At 27.1% G+C, this 21,571-nt stretch overlaps 2 protein-coding genes across 4 annotated transcripts; both read left to right on the top strand.

The window, feature by feature from the left end:
- The first annotated feature begins 387 nt into the window (after positions 1-387).
- Positions 388-4,114, top strand: LOC140663845 (G-protein coupled receptor Mth2-like). 2 transcript variants are annotated; one of them, XM_072888347.1, is made up of 3 exons: positions 388-1,554; positions 2,530-2,608; positions 3,681-4,114. In XM_072888347.1, exons 1-3 carry the CDS (start codon positions 681-683, stop codon positions 3,682-3,684), a joined length of 957 nt encoding a protein of 318 aa, XP_072744448.1. In that variant the 5' UTR covers positions 388-680; the 3' UTR covers positions 3,685-4,114. The 2 variants fall into 2 exon arrangements, with proteins under 2 accessions (XP_072744448.1, XP_072744447.1); XM_072888346.1 differs by lacking the exon at positions 3,681-4,114 and adding an exon at positions 3,425-3,596 and having other exon boundaries at positions 389-1,554.
- Positions 4,115-4,586: 472 nt separating this feature from the next.
- On the top strand, positions 4,587-13,885 carry LOC140663844 (G-protein coupled receptor Mth2-like). 2 transcript variants are annotated; one of them, XR_012046344.1, is made up of 6 exons: positions 4,587-8,534; positions 9,548-9,626; positions 10,512-10,696; positions 10,779-10,944; positions 11,317-12,677; positions 12,930-13,885. XR_012046344.1 is itself a non-coding variant. In XM_072888345.1 (5 exons), the coding sequence occupies exons 1-5, from the start codon at positions 7,652-7,654 to the stop codon at positions 11,681-11,683; spliced, it is 1,680 nt and encodes a 559-aa protein (XP_072744446.1). In that variant the 5' UTR covers positions 4,587-7,651; the 3' UTR covers positions 11,684-12,731. The 2 variants fall into 2 exon arrangements, 1 of the variants encoding a protein (XP_072744446.1); XM_072888345.1 differs by lacking the exon at positions 12,930-13,885 and having other exon boundaries at positions 11,317-12,731.
- Positions 13,886-21,571: the final 7,686 nt, after the last annotated feature.

Below are 21,571 nucleotides of genomic sequence, written 5' to 3'. Positions count from 1 at the left end.
TAGCTATTATTTAGAAAAACATATTATCATCTATTAAGTAACATTAAAGAGAATAAGTAAGATTTTTCTTCTATCCATACCTGATTATTTGTTTTTTGATGTAAATTTTTCGATTTTAAATAATATATTTAACAAAAATTTAGATAAAAAATGTCTTCCTTATTTACCTCTTTTTTTATCGCTTAATAAAGTTGTTCTTAGAAATACATTAGTAGTAAAAAATGTAATCATTCTCTATTGAATTAATTCTAAGCAGCTAAACGTTTTTATGATTATCATGGAATTAATTTACCTATCATGTCTGGAAAGTTAGTAATAAAATTTTTTTCCTGACAGTATCCTGCATACACGATTTTACAACAGATAAATTGCTTGTTCAATATTATCGATGACTAAGTATTCGCAGCAGTCTTGTTTTAATGCTCATGCGAGTATATGTGCTTCTCACGCGTTGTTCCTGCAGTTCATTCTTGAATCTATAATTTCGTTTTTTGCTGAGCTATTAATGTTGCTCTTTCTCGCGATCAAATTAATAGATTAATGATTGTATGAATATCTTTGCTTTAGTTATTCAAATATTATTGCGGTTAGTCTGCAAAACTAATGTTAGACTATAAAATTAAGGTAAAAAAAGTAAAACCGTTTTTCTTCAAATAATTGATTGTGTCAAAAAGTTGATAATGTGCGAAAAGAATTTCGTGTTTTGGTGGTTTTGCGCGTTCCTGTTTATCCCTTCGTTTTCCAATCATCAGCAAAATATCACGAAAAGTGAAGTAGATGACAATTTGACAATGCAATACGAGATTAAAAAGAATTCTACGATAAACTTACAAATCTATAGAGACATGATGAGAATTGAAGGCAAGAATGATTTTGTGTCGTATGAGACGTTCAACAAAACTTCCAATGAAATTGACAATAAATACAACGTTGTTCCATATGAGATGTGCGCCAATATTACATGCATTCCACTTTGCTGTTCTCTCGGCGATCGTTTTGATGAGGAAGATAACATATGCATTTCGGATAATATTAAATATTCCTTTCCAAATGTATACGAATACATGAATGATTCGTTGCAGACCAAAAATAAGACAGTGGACGAATTGTTTAACTTGACCGTCTACGATCCATGTCAAACATATGATCGCTTCTTGCTGCCGTATGGTTATCAGTACGATTTTAAGATCTATACCAACGGTTCTCTTTATTTATCTTATTTTGAAGAATTTGTCAAAAGGTCATTATATTGTCTCGCTGTCATAGAAGATGATAAGTTCGAAGTAACTTTTTGTGCAAACACTTTTGACGAAATAACTGATGATGACACTAAATCAATTGAAAGTATAAATATCTCGTATGTGAGCCTTCGTATAGTATCTACATTATTTTTGGTCTCCATATTTCTGGTATATTCCATATTGTCAGAGCTCCGAAACGTACATGGCTTTATTTTATGTAATTACAGCGGGTCCTTGTCTGTTGCATACATAATTGATATTGTAAATGTTCTAGTCAAAGCGAATGGTGTACAGTATCTCTGCCTTACAATAGGTATAGTTTATTTAAATCACATAACTATGTAATTAGTGTAGCATATATACACTACTAAAAAAAAATGAAAAAAAAATGAATTTTCAACGCTGAAATTTGGGCTATTTTTAAAACAATGAAATTTGGCGAAAAATCAATGACAATAGACAAATCAATAGACAAAAAAATATAAAAGCATTTTAAATTTTAAAGCTTTAGTTTTAATTTACTGCCAATAGTTTTTTGTAAAAACTGTTTATTTTGTTGTCTTGTTCTTTAAATTCCTAAAATTACGTATTTTTAAGACTGCAGTTGGATAAAAAAGTTTTTCTCAAAAAATTTAAGTCAAGTTCAATAAAACGTTATTTTACCTACGCTTTTTTTTAAATTTTCTACGACTTTTTTAGTCTACTTATATGATTTTGAAACTAAGCCTATATTTTTTAGAAATGAATAAACTTCGCAAAAAATTATCGACAGCACATTAAAGTTCGAACTTCAAAACTTCAATGTTTTTTTAATTTTTTGTCTAAAGTAATTTTTCGCCTAGTTTTAGCAGTTTAAAAATAGTAATTTTTAGCGTTATAAAGTGTTCTCTATTTTTTTAGTAATATATTTGTTAAATATACTCTAGTACATATTTTTAGCAACTTAAATACATAATTTATTAAAATCTTAAAAGTGCAAGAATTGATAGTGATTAAAATTAAAATTTTAACTGCACTTCAACATATAACTTTTTAACCTAAGTTTGTCTCAATAAATGTATTTTTTGTGTTTTAAAATTTTGCGAATATCTTGAATCAAAACATTATTTAATTTAATATCAAAGTTCATATTTATCTAATATTATGTTAATATCGTTATAAAATTTTAGTGCGGAAAGTTAAACTATATATTTTTTTAATAGAAACATCGTAGCAACTGAGAAAAAATTTTTTATCTGCATTTTAACGCGCGCTCAGTGATTAACATATTTATAACATTTTTTTACAGCATTCTTCTACTATTTATGTTTATTGACAAGCTGTTTCTGGCTAACTATAATGAGTTTCGACGTGTGGTGGACCCTTAGGTAAATTGCCAAGTTTTTTCATATTAGAATTTATTTTTATCTTGTCTTAACTTGCCTTTATAGAATTAATTATATTGTACAACACGACACGACAATATAATTTTTTATAATATATGTATAAACGTATTCTATATTACACCAACAATATAAAGACAAAAACGAGAAATGAAAACGTTTTGAATTAATCAAACATAATTTTTTTTTATGTTGTGTTTTTGCGTGACAGTATAAGCAATTAATACTTGGTTTAAAATATTATAAGTTTAGAATAAGAAGATAAGAATTATGATTTCTATTGTGTTTTATTTAAATTTTTTTTAAATTTATTATTGCATAAAAATTTTTAAGCTTTCAAATAGATTAATTTCTGTTTGATATTATATTAAATTGAATTTTTTGATAGCAAAAATGGCATATTAGTAAATAGATATTATGAAATATTTATAAAATTTTATCTGATTTAATTCGCGATATATCTATATAAAAAGAAAGTAATACACGATAACTTTTGAAAAATACACAATATTAGATGTTTCATTTTTTTTATTAAAAATTCGTCTCTTACAACTAAATTACTATTTAGATTGCCATTTTCGTGTCTGTACATGATTTATGTACATATATGATAATTTCTAAATATTATACAAATGTTATTTTATTTTTCATGATAGTTGTGTAATTATTGTATCATATAAATTTACTTTTATCCAATGGACTTTTGAGAAAGCCTCGATAAAATAAAAAAAAACATTCTTTATTATGCAACATTATTTACTCATTTTTTATGAAAAATGATGTGCAAATTACGTTTTGCAGAGGATTGTGTTTGTTACGAAGAAATATCAAGCAACGAGAAAAAAATAAATTGGTGTTTTATGCGATTTATGCGTGGGGTTTACCTTTTATCTTAGCTGTTACCTCTATCATTATGGATTCTGTTTCTGAAAATTTGTCGCAGATTTGGCAATCAGAACGTTGACCGGTTCGCATGTAAGGGAACGTCCCTGACAAATATCGCATTTTAATACATTGTGAAAACAGTATAAAAATTCTTTATTTATCAAATTTACAGATAAGTGGATATATGTGTTGTTTTATGGATTACAAAGTATTTGCATCATCAGTAGCATTGGTTTATCTATTTCTACGGCAATGAAAATCGCGCGCTATAAAAAGGATACAAGCCATTTGACAGATTTGGAAAACAAGCAATATAAGGACTATAAGAAATGGTGTGTATTCAGACATTTGTGCACTGATGTGTGGCAATATGTCTTATTAATATATTTATGCTAAGATATTTTTGCCAATATCTCTACTAATAGTATCACAGTAATCGATCTGCACTTTTGATAAAAGAATGAAGTGATCATTTGTAGGCAGCACCCTTTCCGTAATTTTTCTTTTTTCTTTTTTTTAATTAAAAAAAATATAATACCTTTTTATTTTTTATTTTTTAACATTTTATTTTTTAAAAATTTCTTAAATATATCAAGTATTTCTTTATTTTAGGGTTAGAATAGAATTTGTTCCATTATTTTTTAAAGATAGCTTAATTAATAATAATAATTAATATATATATATATATATATATATATATATATATATATATATATATATATATATATATATATATATATATATATATATATACATATATGTTTGTTTGCAGGTTTAATCTATATCTGAAGTTATTTATCCTATTGTTTATTGTGATGAGCATAAAGTGGTTCATGATGACAATCTCATGGTTCTCTCAAACTACATCACTTTATAATTACACTATTAGTTTGGTGGATATTATACAGAATCTTTGTATCTTTATTATATTTGTATATAAGAAGAAAATTAAGCGAATGTTACTGAAGCGATTTGGCTGCGGTGTATTTGTAGAAGCTCAATCGACAAATGCAATATCGCTAAATTCGATAAACTGTGCTACTACATCAGGAGAGACTTCATCTATGTAGAAAAAGAGTTCTTGCAAACAAAAGGACTGTCACACGAAAAATTCATTCTATGGATCTGAACTATAATATTGTAATATTTTGTACTACACATTGTAATACACAAACAAAAAAAAGTTTTATCAGAGATCAAAAATCAACAATTCATAATCAATTAATTATAATTTCATAATTTTCTAATCGAAAATTAACTTTACAGCTATATTTTCTCGACGTATTTTTGACTGCTAAATATGAAAATTTCAAAATTTGGTTATCACGTTACAATTTTGAGAAAAATGGCATCAAAGAACTCAAAAACAACGAGTTTGATTAATTAAGGTTTTTTATAGCATTATAATACCAATTTCAATTTTTTTTATTAGTGCAGTACAAAAGTATTAACTTTTAGGTATAAAATTAACTTTAATTTGGTTTAATATGATTTTTAGTTTTCGCGATATAACAATTTGCAAATAGTTTTTCTTTTGTATGTAATACTGTCAAACAAAATTTGACTTTTTTTAATATTCATTTTTACTACACGAGTGTAAATAGTCAATTTCAATGTATTTTTTCGCTAAACATGAATCCTGAATACGACTTTTCAAAATTTGGCGACCATGTCACAATTTTAAAAATGGCGGCAGAGGCCAGGAAACAAATACATATTGTCGTTTCTGACCTCTTTGACGCCATTTTTCTTAAAATTGTAACGTGATAGCCAAATTTTAATTATAGATTCGTGTTCAGCAGGGAAAAATAAATCGGGAATGACTATTCACACTCGTGTAGCAAAAATGATGTGCAGTGTTATTATTATTTAATAATTTTTCATTTAATTTTTATAAGTTTTTCTTAACATACATTATCTGAAATATATTATATTTTTTATGTAGTTTCTTAAAAATTTAGCGCAATATTAGCGCTACTTCTAAAGCTATAATCAAGTTCTATTGTTTGGTTTTTAAGGCTGTTACAAAGATTAGTTACAAAGATTTTTAACAGTAAAATTTTGAAGTTTGCAAAAAATGATGACCTTCCTCGAAATTTGCTCTCAGAGAAAAGTTACTTCTTCTGGCACGGACAATCACGCTGTGCATTGCGTGTATCAAATTCTAGTACTGTATAATTTTGATAAAAGAAAATAATCTCTAAGGCAAATATTAACATATAAAGAACGAATAAAATATTGTCTTTTGAACCGATCTAAATCGAGTTATCAATATACATATGTATACTAACGATCATTTAAAATTGTTTAAAAATAGGATTATATCGCTTAATTTTATATACATGCAGTTATATTTTGCATACGTACAAAATTAATTATAGACTTGTATTACATAAAATATTAAATCAAGCACCTGCAGTTGCAGGTCGGAAGAAAAGCTTTTTTTTGAGAATTTCTTCTATCGAAACTATTGTGTCACTTATTCTAAACCTTCTACATGGTATCAAACAACATTAAAACTATATTTCAGAATTTTTTCGTAGAAGAATGTCCCATAGTGTCCAAGTAACGAGCAATCTCCAAGAGACACTTTTAAAAAAAGTTCGTTTGCGGTGACTCCAGGTCCGAATAAGATTAGGGTTTTTTTAAATATTCAAAAAACTCTCCATTGTTTTTAAATATTCAAAAAACTCTCAAAGATTGCTCGTTACTGGTACATTCTTCAACAATAAAATTCTGAAATATCATAGTTTTAATGCGATTTGATATCGTATAGAAGGTTTAGAATAAGTGACACAATAGTTTCGATAGAAGAAATTCTCAAAAAAAAGCTTTTCTTCCGACCTGCAACTGCGGGTACTTCCTCAACTAATTTATAAATTTATTAATTAATTTACTTTTAATTTAGTACTACGATATACAAATTTTTGCGCAATGAATACAGCAAAAATTGTATTATAAGCATACATAATTTTCAACAAATTTAAATTTTAATTATTAAGAAAAACATATATATAAAAAATAATTCTTCTTTTTTAATTTTTTTTAAATACTGCGTAATTACCATTATGTTTAATGATCAAACACTGTTGATTAATCTAGGATATATCAAATTAATATACAAACAAAATAATTTCTAATAAGACAATTATATTATTTATAATATATACATATAAATATATTTGATACTATTATTATTTTTATTTCGTAAAATGTGTGTACGTGTGTGCTTAAGTTCGGGCGCATTTATATAAAATCGTTGTAACTTGAAACTTCTTATTCATTATTAATACTTAAAATTTTTGTCTTTTACATATTATCTTGATATTTACATTTTTTTCTAAAGAAACAAGATCGTGAATATGAGAGGCGCCATTTCAATCATCATCACTATCTTGAATATTATCTAAAAATAATTGTTGATAATTTTCCATATGCGATTTGCCAACAGGATTTTACGTAACATTCTACTGTTAGCTATTATTTAAAAAAACATGTTATCATCTATAAAGTAACATTAAAGAGAATAAGTAAGATTTTTCTTGTATCCGTACCTGATTAATTGTTTCTCGAGGTAAATTTTTCGATTATAAATAATATATTTAATAAAAATTTAGATTAAAAAAATCTTCCTTATTTACCTCTTTTTTAATCGCTCAGTAAAGTTGTTCTTATAAATACATTAGTAGTCAAAAAATGTAATGATTTTGTATTGAATTTATTCTAAGCAGCTAAACGTTTTTATTGATTATCATGGAATTAATTTATCTATCATGTCTAGAAACTTCGTAATAAAATTTTTTCCTGAAAGTATCCTGCATACACGATTTCACAACAGATAGATTGCTTGTTCAATATTATCGATTCGTTATTCACAGTAGTCTTGTTTTAATGCTCAAGCGAGTATATGTGCGTTGTTCTTGCAGTTCATTCGCGAATCAATGATTTTGTTTTTTTACCGAGATATTAATGTTACTTTCTCTCGCGATTAAATTAATAGATTAATGATTTATTATAAATATCTTTTCTTTAGTTATTCAAATATTACTACGATTGAACTGCGAAACTAATGTTAGACTGTAAAATTAATATGAAAAAAACTGTTTTTTTTTTCAAATAATTAATTGTGCCAAAAAGTTGATAATGTGCAAAAAGAATTTCGCGTTTTGGTGGTTTTGCGCATTTCTGTTTATTCCTTCCAATCATCAGCAAAATATCACGAATAATGAAGAAGTAGATGATAATTTGACAATGCGATACGAGCTTAACGAGAATACTAAGATAAACTTTACGTCACAAAAAATCTATAGAGACTTGATAGGAATCGAAGGAAATAATGATTTTACGCCGCATGAGATGTTTGATAAAACTTCCAATGGAAATGACAATAAATACAACACCGTTTCATACGAGAAGTGCGCCAATATTATTTGCATTTCACTTTGCTGTCCTCTCGGCAATCGTTTTGACGAGGAAGATAACATATGCATTTCGGATAATATTAAATATTCCTTTCCAAATGTATACGAATACATGAATGATTTGTTGCAGACCAAAAATAAGACAGTGGACGAATTGTTTAACTTGACCGTCTACGATCCATGTCAAACATATGATCGCTTCTTGCTGCCGTATGGTTATCAGTACGATTTTAAAATCTTTACCAACGGTTCTCTTTATTTATCTTATTATGAAGAATTTGTCAAAAGGTCATTATATTGTCTCGCTGTCATAGAAGATGATAAGTTCGAAGTAACTTTTTGTGCAAACACTTCTGACGAAATAACTGGTGACGATACTAAATTGATTGAAAGCATAAATGGCATATATGTGAGCTATCGTATAGTATCTATACTATTTCTGATGTCCATATTTTTAGTATATTCCATATTGCCAGATCTTCAAAAAACACATAGCTTTATGCTACGCAATTACAGCGGTACCTTGTCTGTCGCATACACATTTGAGATTGTGAATATTGTAATCACAGCGGATACTGTACATTATTCCGTCTGCCTTACAGTCGGTAAAGTATATCTAACTCTTGTAACTATGTAATCAGTGTAGGGTATATACATATATTACTAAAAAAAAATACAGACTTTTCATACGCTGAAAGATGGGTTATTTTTAAACCTCTATAATTCGGCGAAAATATAGACAAAAAAATAGAAAGACATTTTGAAGTTTTAATTTGTTGTCGGCAGTTTTTTGTAAAAACTTTATTTTGATTGTTTTATTCTTTAAAAAAATAACATATTGTTTTGTTTCTTAAAATTATATATTTTTGACACTTTGCAACTGAAAAAAAAATTTAAAATATTTATTTTAAGTTTAATAAAAACGCTATTTTGCCTACAGAAACGCTATTTTTAAATTTTTCTACGATTTTTTTGGCCTTGTTATACGATTTTGAAACTAAGCCTGTATTTTTTAGAAATAAAAAAATAAAAAAAACTTCGAATTATCGACAGAATTTTAAAGTTCAAGCTTGAAAACTTTTCAATGCATTTTTAATTTTTTGTTTATAGTAACTTTTCGCTGAGTTTTAACAGGTTGAAAATAATTTAATGTTTAGCGTTACATTTATACTTTATAAAGCGTTCTCTATTTTTTTAGTAATTTATTTGTTAGATCTATTATTATTAGTATAGTAGCATATAAGAATATGTACTAGTACTAGTACATATTCTTTAGCAACTTAAATACAAAATTTATTAAAATCTTAAAAGTGCAAGAATTGATAGTGATTAAAATTTAAATTTTAACTACACTTTAACATATAACTTTTTAACCTAAGTTTGTCTCGATAAATGTATTTTTTGTGTTTTAAAATTTTGCGAATATCTTGAATTAAAACATTATTTAATTTAATATCAAAGTTCATATTTATCTAAGATTATGTTAATATCGATATAAAATTGTAGTGCGGAAAGTTAATATATATATTTTTAATAAAAACATTGTAGCAACTAAAAAAAATTTTTATCTGCATTTTAACGCGCGCTCAGTAATTAACATTTATAACATTTTTTACAGCATTCTTCAACTATTTTTGTTTTTTGACAAGCTTTCTGTGGCTAACTATAATGAGTTTCGACATGTGGTGGACTTTTAGGTAAATTGCCAAGTTTTTCTATATTATAATTTATCTTTAATTTGCCTCTTAACTTACCTTTATAGAATTGATTTATATTGTACAACACGACGCAACAACATTATTTTCTATAATATATGTACAAACGTATTCTACATTATATACCGACAATATAAAGAGAAAGACGGGAAATAATAAAACATTTTGAATTAATCATTTTATTTTCATGTTGTTACGTGACAATATAAGTAATTATAATACTTTACAAATTCAGAATAAATTGATAAAAATTATAATTTCTGTTGTGTTTTATATTACAAGCTCTTTTTAGATTTATTATTATTACATAAAGATTTTTAAACTTTCTAAGAGATTAATTTCTATTTAATTATAAATTTTTGAAAGTAAAGTTAGCATATTAATTAATAAATTATGAAATATTTATACATTATTACCTAACATAAAATATTATAAAATGTTATCTGATTTAATTCGTGATATATAACGTAACTAATAGAATTTTTTTTTTATATTATATAAACTTAATTAATATTAAACCTTTTTTTTTACTTATGTAAAAAGAAAGTAATACACAATAACTTTTGCCAACACAATAATAGATTTTTAAATCTTTTTATTAAAAATTCATCTTTTACAACTAAATTACTATTTAGATTGCCATTGTCGTGTCTGTTCATGATTTATGTAAATATATGATAATTTCTAAATATTATATAAATGTTATTTTACTTTTCATGATAGTTGTGTAATTATCGTATCATATAAATTTATTTTTATCCAATGGACTTTTGAGAAAGCCTCGATAAAATAAAAAAAACATTCTTTATTATGCAACATTATTTACTTATTTTTTATGAAAAATGATGTGCAAATTACGTTTTGCAGAGGATTGTGTTTGTTACGAAGAAATATCAAGCAACGAGAAAAAAACAAATTGGTGTTTTATGCGATTTATGCGTGGGGTTTACCTTTTATCTTAGCTGTTATCTCTATCATTATGGATTCTGTTTCTGAAAATTTGCCGCAGATTTTGCGACCGGAATTTTCTGCAGGAAATTGCTGGTTCTCACGTAAGAAGACGTCACTGACAAATATCGCATTTTAATACATTGTGAAAACAGTATAAAAATTCTTTATTTATTATATTTACAGATAAGGGATCGTTTGCGTTGTATTATTATGGGTTAAAAAGTGTTTGCGTCATTAGTAGCATTTGTTTATCCATCTTTACGGCAGTGAAGATCGCGCGCTACGAAAGGGATACAGGCCGTCGTTTGACAGATTTGGAGAGCAAGCGATATAAAGACAATAAGAAATGGTCTGTATTCAGACATTTGTGCCTTGATGTGTGGCAATATGTCTTGTTAATATGATATTTTTGCTGAAATATTTTTGCTAATATCTCTATTAATAGTATAGTAGTAAGCGATATGGATTTCTGATAAAAGAATGAAGTGATAATTTGTAGGCAGCACCTTTTCCGTACTTATTCTTTTCTTCTTTCTTCTTTTTTTAATTTAAAAAAGTATTACTACCATTTCATCTTTTAAGAATTTCTTTAGAAAAAATATATGAACTATCTTTTTCTTCTTTTTCAAGATTTTAATTTGTTTCATTATTTTTTTAAAGATAACTTGATTAATAATTATTATTTTATATGTTAGTTATTATTATATATGTTTGTTTACAGGTTTAACCAATATCTAAAGCTGTTTAGCCTGTTGTTTATCATGACAGCCATAAAGGGCTTCTTGATCGTAAGCTCATGGGTGTCTGCAAGTATGTCACTTTACAATTTGTTTTCTTTTAATTTGATGGACATTATGCAGAATCTCTGTACCTTTATCATATTTGTATGGAAAAAGAAAGTCAAGCAAATGTTACTGAAGCGATTCGGGTACAGTTATGTCCCAGAAGCTGGATCGACAAATGCAACATTGTTAAGTTCGACGAACTCTGCTACTATGTCAGGAGAGACTTTATCTATGCAGAAAAAGAGTTCTTGCAAACAAAAGAACTGTCACCCAAAAGATTCGTTCGATGGGACTGAAATTTAATATTGTAATACGTAAAGAAAAAGTTTTATTGCAATGGAGATCAGAAATCAATGATTCATCAACAATTAATTATAATCTCATAATTTTCTAATCGAGAATTAGCTTTACAGTCGTAATTTTTCGACTGCTAAACACGAATCCGATTTCAAAATTTGGCTATTATGTCACAATTTTGAGAAAATTGGCGTTAAAAAGCCAAAAAATGAGTTTGAAGATTTTTATAGCGTTATAATACCGACATCAATTTTTTTTAATTTCATTAGTGCCATGCAAAAGTATTAAGTTTCAAGTGAAAATCAACATTGGTTTGACTCAATATGGTTTTCTGTTTTCGAGATATAATAATTCGAAAATAGCTTTTATTTTTCTCTGACAAAATTTGACTTTTTTTTTTTTACACGAGTGTGAATTAGTGATGAGCGATTTTTTTAGAAAGAATCGATTTTTGAATCGATCTTGAATCAAAGTAACTGAGATCGATTTACTAAAAAAATCGGACCAAAAGAATCGATTTCCTAAATATCGATCTAAAAAATCAAAACTACATAACAAAAACTAAAAAGTCATACTTTTGTGAGATGAATTATATTTGCATAACTATAGTAAAATATGTTTTACTTTAAAATAATTTAATTTATAAAATTATTTGACATTAATTTCGGAGACACTCAAAAATAGTTAAAAAAAGAATAAACATATTTTAAAACATTTTTTTTTTGTAATATATTTATTCAATTTTCTATTCGTGCGCAGATTGAAAAGCGCCATTTCTGGCATCACTAAACGTACGTATAACCAGAAAGAAGCCTGAGAGGCGCCATGAAGCCGTTTTTGAGGGAACGCATTTTCACCGCGGTACAATGGCGCTAACTGGATCGATTTTAGAGCCGGTGGAACTATGTAGCTAGATCGACTTTCCAGCGGTTCGCATCCGTGCTAGATCCATAAATTATGGTTCGTGTGCGTGCTGGATCCATAACTGTGGATCTCAAAAGTACGAAAAATATACATTCATTAATATTTTATTACATATTATTAATTGCAACTGCGCGTGATCTTTTTTCACTTTAACATATATTATGAAGTAATATATATATATATATATATATATATATATATATATATGTATATATATATGTACAATATATGTATAAAAAATGCTCATTTTATTTCACATAAAATTTAATGTTTTAATGATTTCAATGAAAGTATTTGGTAAATATTCACATAAGGTCACCCCTTTCAGAAGTCAATGACCTTGACATATGTTGTCAAGATCATCACCCTCGGTAACGCTTAAAAGGTTTTAGCCGTCGCTCGTTGTTTACTAAAAAGTTACATACAAAAATTGTTAAAAATTGACGTTTTTTCCAATTATTTTATAAAATACTGGAAATTTAAAAAAATGTTTCAAATAAAAGTTGTAAAAGTCTCTTCAAAATACACGTTTTATATCCTATCTATTTTTATTATACGAGTGATAGTTTTCGAGAAAAACAAAAATAAGACTACAAACCTCATACAATATTAATTATAATATCATATATAATATAGTCCCACTGTATCCGAATATATATATATGTATGTATGTATATATATAGTATAAATTTTAAGTTTAACGATCGATAAGCATAAGTACAGAGCTGATGTTTTGCATAATATAAATTAATTGTATTACGATGATATTATTGATTAAGTTCCTATTATTGAAATTGCTAATAAAATAAACGATAAGTAATCGTCAACTAATTTTTCAAACACAAAATGTTTTCATTATTGTCTGATATATTTGCAATTTCTTTCATCTTCATTTTCCAACATTGCAAATAAAATGACGTAAAAAGTAGCAAGGATAAATTATATGGAACATAAGGTATGGCAAGCGAATAAACTAAAGATTGATGTTCAGTGAAGGTTAAATATTTGTTCTTAATAATTTTTCGTAGACGTTTCATATTACCTACATATTGCTACATACAATATTAAAGAGCATTGCATGAAATATACAAAGCGCACTTTATTTATGATTATTATGATTGATTGATTTATGTATGATATGTGTAAGGATTTTACACGACGCTCGTTTATTAATGTTTTTATAGCCAATCAGCTATACAGTTTTGAGATGCAAATATTGCTTAGGACGTTACAAAACTCCTTAAGAATGTTACATGTATCGAGAGGTATCGTAACACGTATTGTCACGAATATATTTTATTAGAATAAAGAAAATATATATTTTAATAGATTTTCAATGTTTCAAAGTTTTTTTATCTTACATCGAAAATTTAAGTAACATTTGCTGCATTTTAATTGTTTTTATACTTGTATAACAATAAATGTTGTGAGTGGATGTAAAAATTATAAAGATGCGATGAGAACATAATGGTTGAACTATTTCGTTGCTATTAATTATTCAGTTGAATTAGTTAAACAATATTAGTTTTGCATGTGCTTCTTAATTTTTTGTTCATTTCAATTGTAATATTACTTTTTTTGTTTTGAAAATTTTTTAAAATATCTTATTCTTCAAAACATTAATGTTTCGATATGTGTAAGATATTTTTTTTTCATTAAAATAATCAGCCTTGCAACGCTTAATGATTATCTTTAGCTATAGAACTTTCCTTTTGCATTAATATAATTATGTTTTTATTTATGAGCTAAAATTTATTACACATATTAAGATTCCATTGGAAACTCTGATTATCGATTATTAAGTATCATAATTAGATTGAGCATTTAACCTAAAAAAATGTATCAGTTATTTTAGCATTATTAATAATTTTATTTACTCTATAACCGTAAAGAAATGCTGTTAAGCGAACAAACAATCAAACTGTCCGTTTATAGTTGATTTCTATGTACAAATTTGTACGTGTGCGTGTGCGTATGTATTATATATTAAATTTATAAGCATATTTTAATTGCTAGACAAAGAATAAAAAATTGCTGTGTAATAAACAGAGCTATTTAATTAAGATATCGCACACTTTATCATAAACTAGGAATTAATTTGAAAAATCTGTCTTACGCATAAACATTTTATTTTTATAAAAATTTGGTTCTATATAGTCTTTGAATATTTATTACAATGTCATTTTATTATAATGACGTCTGTATATTATTTTATTTTATTTTATTGTATTTTTTTCGTTGTGGAGATTCTATCCATCTGCTCCCCAAAATTTTTGACGCGTCATCGATAAATCAATTTTACTTCGATATATTGCAATAATGTACTCTGCCTTACTAAAGCACGTAAAATTATATTTTATTATTTTCTGCACTATTGCTTTTAATAAATAGTGAATTAATTTTTCCTATTCCTCTTTTTTCTTCCTTTAACCCTCCATTGTCTACACACTTATTTTGAAGGGTGACAGTGGAGGGTTAGAAGGAAGAAAGAGAGAAATAGGAAGAATAAATAAAATAATGCTAATTTGTTTTATTCTACTTTTGTTCTATTTAGTCTTTGAATATGTATTACAATGTCATTTTATTATAATGATATCTGTAAATTATTTTATCTTATTTTCTAAATTTCTAAATTTATTCTGTGTTTATTTTCGTTAATCGCATAAACCTATATATATATAATTAGGCAGATTTTACATTTGAAATACATTTTGTGTTATACTTATTTAAGACACGTTGTTGAATTTCGCAATTAGAAACTTTATTAATTACTGTTAATTAATGCCGATTATGCAATTGACATACTCGTGCAAGATTAGTAATACGTGTGTTCAAATATCCTCGAACGCTAGATTTTTATTAATAAGATATTTTACATAAATATCGGCAATGTAGGTACTTCACGAGCAGTAATGTATCTTAAAACGCTCGAAAATTCGCTCCTGAATGATTAGAAAAACATATTTCGCAAAGAAGATATCGCTAAAATCCGTGGGAAGAGCGATACCTTATTTGCACTGTAAATGCATTTATTTGCGTTTACTAATATGCGATTCTTGTTAATAACTTTTAGGAAAAGCTGATCAGATAATAATAGTACAGCAATTTTGTTCCGGCGTTATATGGGAAAGTGCATTTTTGTACAGTATTTTGTATGTTTGGTAAGAAACTTATTACATTTTGTGTGTCTGCATACTTTTAAGTGTTTTAATGTGTTATATATTCTTATGTTGAGTTGTTGAAAATGGACCGAAACATTCAAATAAATGCGTTCTTTTATTTAAAAAAATTTGAATTATTTGCGTCTTTTACACTCTGTGCTCCTATTGTATTTCCTTTCTCCATGACGGAATCGTATAGCAATATTAGAACAGAAAGAAGCCTGAGGCTATAATTATACGGACAACTTATTCTTAGCATCGATAAGATATTATTAAAGATCGTTAATCTTAGGTAAATTTCATGACTGTCAAGTAGTAGGAGACATAAGATTTTAGAAAAATTTTTAAAAAGAGCAAAGAACAAACGTTGTCTTTGTTTGGACTCTCATCAATGTCAGAAATTAAAAATAACGAATAGTTAGAAACAAAACAATCACACATAAAATAAAATTGGATGTACAAAAATTAATAAATTACAAACGTAAAATAAAAAAATGCTCAAAAAAATAATAAATGTTTTATTATATCAAATTACAGGTTTGTTATCAACAATGTACGACAAATATTAGTACAAAAAAACAATTATTTTGTTGTTCTTACTACATAAAAGATCTATATATTTTTTAAAATAAAACAATAGTTGGATGAGATTTACTTATTTACAATAGCGCGCACCGAGATTTTTTTCAGTCACGTTATATTTTATAAGATCCATCGGTCTTTAACATAAAATTATAATTTGATTTTGGTTATAGTTTAATAAAATATTTAATTAAATATAAAGAAAAGGCTTAAGGAATAAGACAAATGGAGTTAGTATTTAAAAAATTTTTAATGTGCAACAACTTTAATTATTTTATAAAAGTAGTAAGAGACATCAGATTTTACAAAAATTTTGAAAAAGAGCAAATAACAAACATCTTTGTTTGGACTCTCATCAGTGTCAAAAACCTTAAGTCGAATGAATAATCCATTTGTACATTTTTATAAAAGTAGATATTAGATACTTAACGTCATAATAGTTTTATGAAAAGAATCGACCGAAAAAAATTGCGAATGTAATGATGTAATAACGTTTTTAAACGGTCAGTACCATGAATGATACTTGAGCTTAAATAACACAAAGACAAAGATATATCCTAAAAAAAAAAAAATAAGTCAGAGAAAGGGGAAAACCGAATTTATCACAGAGAGGACAATTCTCATCGCGAAGTTAATTTTTCACAGCAGAAAAAATCATAGAAAAAAATTTTATTAATGTAGATAATTTTCTTTATATCTATAAATAATATATAATTAACATTATAAAATAAGAAAAATTTATGTTTCATTCTAGTCATAAATTTTTTACTACAGTTTTCATAGCAGCATATTAAATGTATTTAGACGTTTAAGTGTTCAACACATTTTTCTTTGAGTTCTCAGATTATTATAAAATTATTATTAGGTTATTATTTATATTTTATTGCAGTTTGGTTTCTTTTTAAGAGGAAAATGCATTACGCACTCCTCGTCGATCGGTCTAGCGAGGGAGTGTGAAACTCCCCCCCCCCGTCTATAAAAAGTAATATAACCACTAAAAACCCTTGTTTCTCAAAGTGCATTTTCTGAGGAGAAACTTTATATTTTGTAATACATTTATATACACAAATATGTATTATATAAATATGTATTATATGTGTGTTACACATAGAATTAATTATGTTATAAGTATATATAAATATATATATATAAAATTTATTAGAAGCTTTTAGATTAAACTGATAATCTATCACGACCAAAAGAATTATTAATAAATTTCGATTACGTCTCTCTCAATTAAGAGAATCTGGAATTTTAATGAAATTTTGTGTTATTGTACGTGGTCTTTCATTTTCGTGTAATTTACAATTGAATTTTTTTTACAATAGATATACAGAAATATAATGCAAACGTAATTTTATACAATAATATCTTATACAATCTTAATAAATATATAATATGTACATAATTAAATTAAATTTTATTATAAACATAAATTTAATTTTTATCCAATAATCTTTTTTATAATTGTTTTCTTTTTCTTTTTTTATATATTATATTTGATGATTTATATATAATTTATATTTAATGATTTCTTTTTATTTCTCTGAAAAAATATTACATTATTTTTATATTTTTTCTCTTAAATTTAAATTTAATTTTAGAGTTTTAATTTTATAGCTTTAGATTTAATTTTATTAAATTTTATTTTCTTTTCCAATATCCTAATAGCCATAGCAGACCAAGTAGACCTCACTCTACTTGCTGGTTACACTAGCAAAAATACACGATCATATATATTTTTTACGCCTTTTCGCCAGTTTACCATTTTGACCACGTATTATATTTTTCCAGCCAGTTGGACCTACCTTTGTTGCTCCAGGCTATAGTTATTTTAACTCGATTTCTACGAGCCAAGAATTGAGGAAGAAAAATAACTTCTTCTACTGCCGGTAATAATTATCACCGGCAAATAAGACGACTTATATTCATTTAGGATCGTATGATATTATAATACAATCGTTTTGTAAATGCGTATCATTAGTCGTCGAAAGTTGCTAAACATATATAACAAATATAATCATGTATATACCGAAAAAATTGTACTCTAAATGTAGACTTTATAAGCCTTCTTAATAGATATTCTTAATAAATAAGAATAATTTTTTACCGTGATATATTTTAAAACACCTTATTTATAATAAAATTAAAACTATTGTATATATTAATATATTATATATATTTAACTTGTCAAAATTTTAATAAATAGCAAATGTCTATTTGTAAAATTGCTTTTTTTTTTTGTTATTGGGATTCATAATCTCAAATATTAAATAATATAATGATAAGAAAATATTCTATTCAGTATATATATTCTTATCTGCTAAGAATATCTGAAAGTACTCTTTAGAAGATTTCTCTCTTAACTAATTGTCTTAAACTAATTGTAAGAAGATCTTCTTAATGTTTATTTTAAAGAAATATATTATAAAGTTATATGAAATATTCTTAAGCTGAGAATATAATTTTTTCGGTGTATGTAAAATATATTAGCATGCATATCAATTCCTCTGTCGGCGGGTCATTAAACATTTGTATCTTTAAAATTGTTTTATAAAAATCTAATATATATATAATTAAAATAAATATTTCATGTATGGCTTGCATAAAAACTGGAATAAATCATATATTTTTATTTTTTTTAATATTTTTCTTTTTCTTTCAATTTTAGAGAAGAAATTTTTTTATAATTTAAAATTGACCCAGAGTACGGCATGCATGCATTCCGCCGTCCGAGGGTTAAAGCAACGAATTTATCTACAAGTCTATTAATCTACATCTACAAATCTCTACACAAATCCGTTGCTTTAAAATATAATAAAAGCTTTTTATCACTCACCGACACTGATGTGCAACAGCGGAGTTGTTGATATTGAATCTATACGTTGTCTGTAACATACAAATATAAAATATAAATTATAGCAGCGCTTAAAATAATTAATATTCAAGAATTTATTATTATATATACTCATCAAATTATTATTATGTACTCATCAAATTTTATATTTAATGCGTACAATAATAAGCACATATATAAATATCGAATAATTATATAATTAAAAAAAAGAACTATTTAAAAAAAAAATAGACTTTTATAAGATTTATGTAAAAGTCTTTATTTCTGAGTTTCTCTTATTAAAATCAATCAACTAAATAAACTGAATTAAATCATATACGTGATTTATAATAATTAATCTACAAATAATAATATATAAATTATATTTACCCTAGGGTTGCTCCGCCGATGCAGGATGCCTCTCCTAGGCCTCCTCCTCCTCTCAGATTGTAAGGGACGTCAAGAACTATTGTTTTATACGCGCGATATACTTTTTTTACTTGCTGAAACGGCACAAAAATAAAATCGCGCAATATTTTAAACCGTACGAAAGTAAAAACGCGCGATAATTTGGACGGCACTTCCGCACTTTTACGCGCGATATTTTAACGGCACTCCCGAATTTTGAAACGATCGAAAATCCCATTTTATCACGCACGAGAATCATACTTGAAGTCGACAAATCGGGCGCGATCAAACTCCGAGCAAGAGTTAAGTCCGAATCGGAAGAGGACGGAAGATCGAGGGAATCGATCGCGAATGGGGTACGCTCGATTCTCGTTCGTGCAGTTCCGCATCTCAGACCGACTCAAACTCATTAGGCACGATTTCGAATGAGCATATGTGTCTATCATACAGACAGTCCACATGATACGTCATAGGGCTGGTAGACGGATCAAGAGGAACACCCATTTCATGAATGTTCAACAATCTGAACATTTATCAACTGGATCGGATCTCTTTACTGAGCGTAAATCATGACCTAAATCTTCCAGTCGACGTCCTCAATGCGATACGTCATATTGCCGATACAAGAAAAGGGGCCCATCAACGATTTATTCCAACAATCGACCGACCTCTAATCGACTAGGACCGAAACCCGTTGCCAAAGCAGAGACCGTGCTCTCAACAACCGATTATCGAGCGTTAGCTCAATATTAATTCGCGCGTTCAGGTATCTCTCTATACTGAACATACGTTCTACGCAGCCGGCATTCGCCTCAGCCGCGATACTGAGGCGTGTAAACGTTGTTGCTCAGTAAGAAATGACGATTGAAAAAATGCAAATTAAACGCCGATAATCGACATCCATTTGACAACATCTTCCTCAATCAATCATTTTTCACTGGAAAGCAACGCTGAGAGAATCCCAATTAGTCGGCATCAAATACGATCCCCGACAACATAATTTTGTGATCAAAATCAGGAAATATGAACGAAAACACGACCGCGATCGCGATGAAGCCGAGAACCGAGAGCCGAGAGTCGAGACGAATGTCAAAAACAATAGCGCGCTATATGTCACCAAGGTCGAATGTTATTATTTTATTTCGAAATCATTTTAGACGTATTTTAACACGTTAAGATTTATCGTAATATTATTGCATATTATTCGTATTATTATTACGTATATTATTGTTGCGAGAAACGTGTACGGCGCGCTCGACCTCGAGGTGACCGAACGCGAGGCGCACGTGCCGGCGCCGGCGCCGACATCGGAGTAAAAACACGTGCGCACATTACGACGGCCGGAGTAAGAATGAATGACTCATGGCTGTCACTAGTCACGTACGCCGTACGCGCCGGGCTCCCCTCTCTTACTATGGAATGCGTGACGTCAAAGACAAGCTCGAGTATGCTCATTCTCTCTCTCTCTCTTTCTCCTCGCGCCAGACAATAACAAATACGCACTATACTACGTGATATAATTTAACGCGTTGAAATATGTACAATCAAATGATTCTAAAATACATGTAAAATTTCTTAACTCAAATGATATTATTATCCGATTTAATGCGATACATTTAAAATACATGAAATGCGATTACTAAATATGTAGAATACTTTAACGAAACTAAACTTATGACTTACTGTATAACTGTATAACGATTTCTTTATTATATTTGTTAAAAATTATATCAATGATGTAAACAATTATTTGTAAAAATGATAGACAATTATATTATAAATACCCGCATATATTTATAGACATATAATAATTAAATATAAATTAATAATGAAAAATATGTACAAATTTTTTTTTTACTGCCTATACTTATTACATTTACTAAATATGTATAACTCTATATAATTATAGAAATTTGTCATATTATATTAAATAAATATTCTCTCTTTCATAGTAACTATTTAATTATTCATTTATATATATTA

The sequence above is a fragment of the Anoplolepis gracilipes genome, chromosome 3 (assembly GCF_047496725.1).
Source record: "Anoplolepis gracilipes chromosome 3, ASM4749672v1, whole genome shotgun sequence".
Lineage (NCBI taxonomy): Eukaryota > Metazoa > Arthropoda > Insecta > Hymenoptera > Formicidae > Anoplolepis > Anoplolepis gracilipes.
Note: the sequence above shows the minus strand (reverse complement) of the source record. Positions and strands in the feature narration are given on the sequence as shown.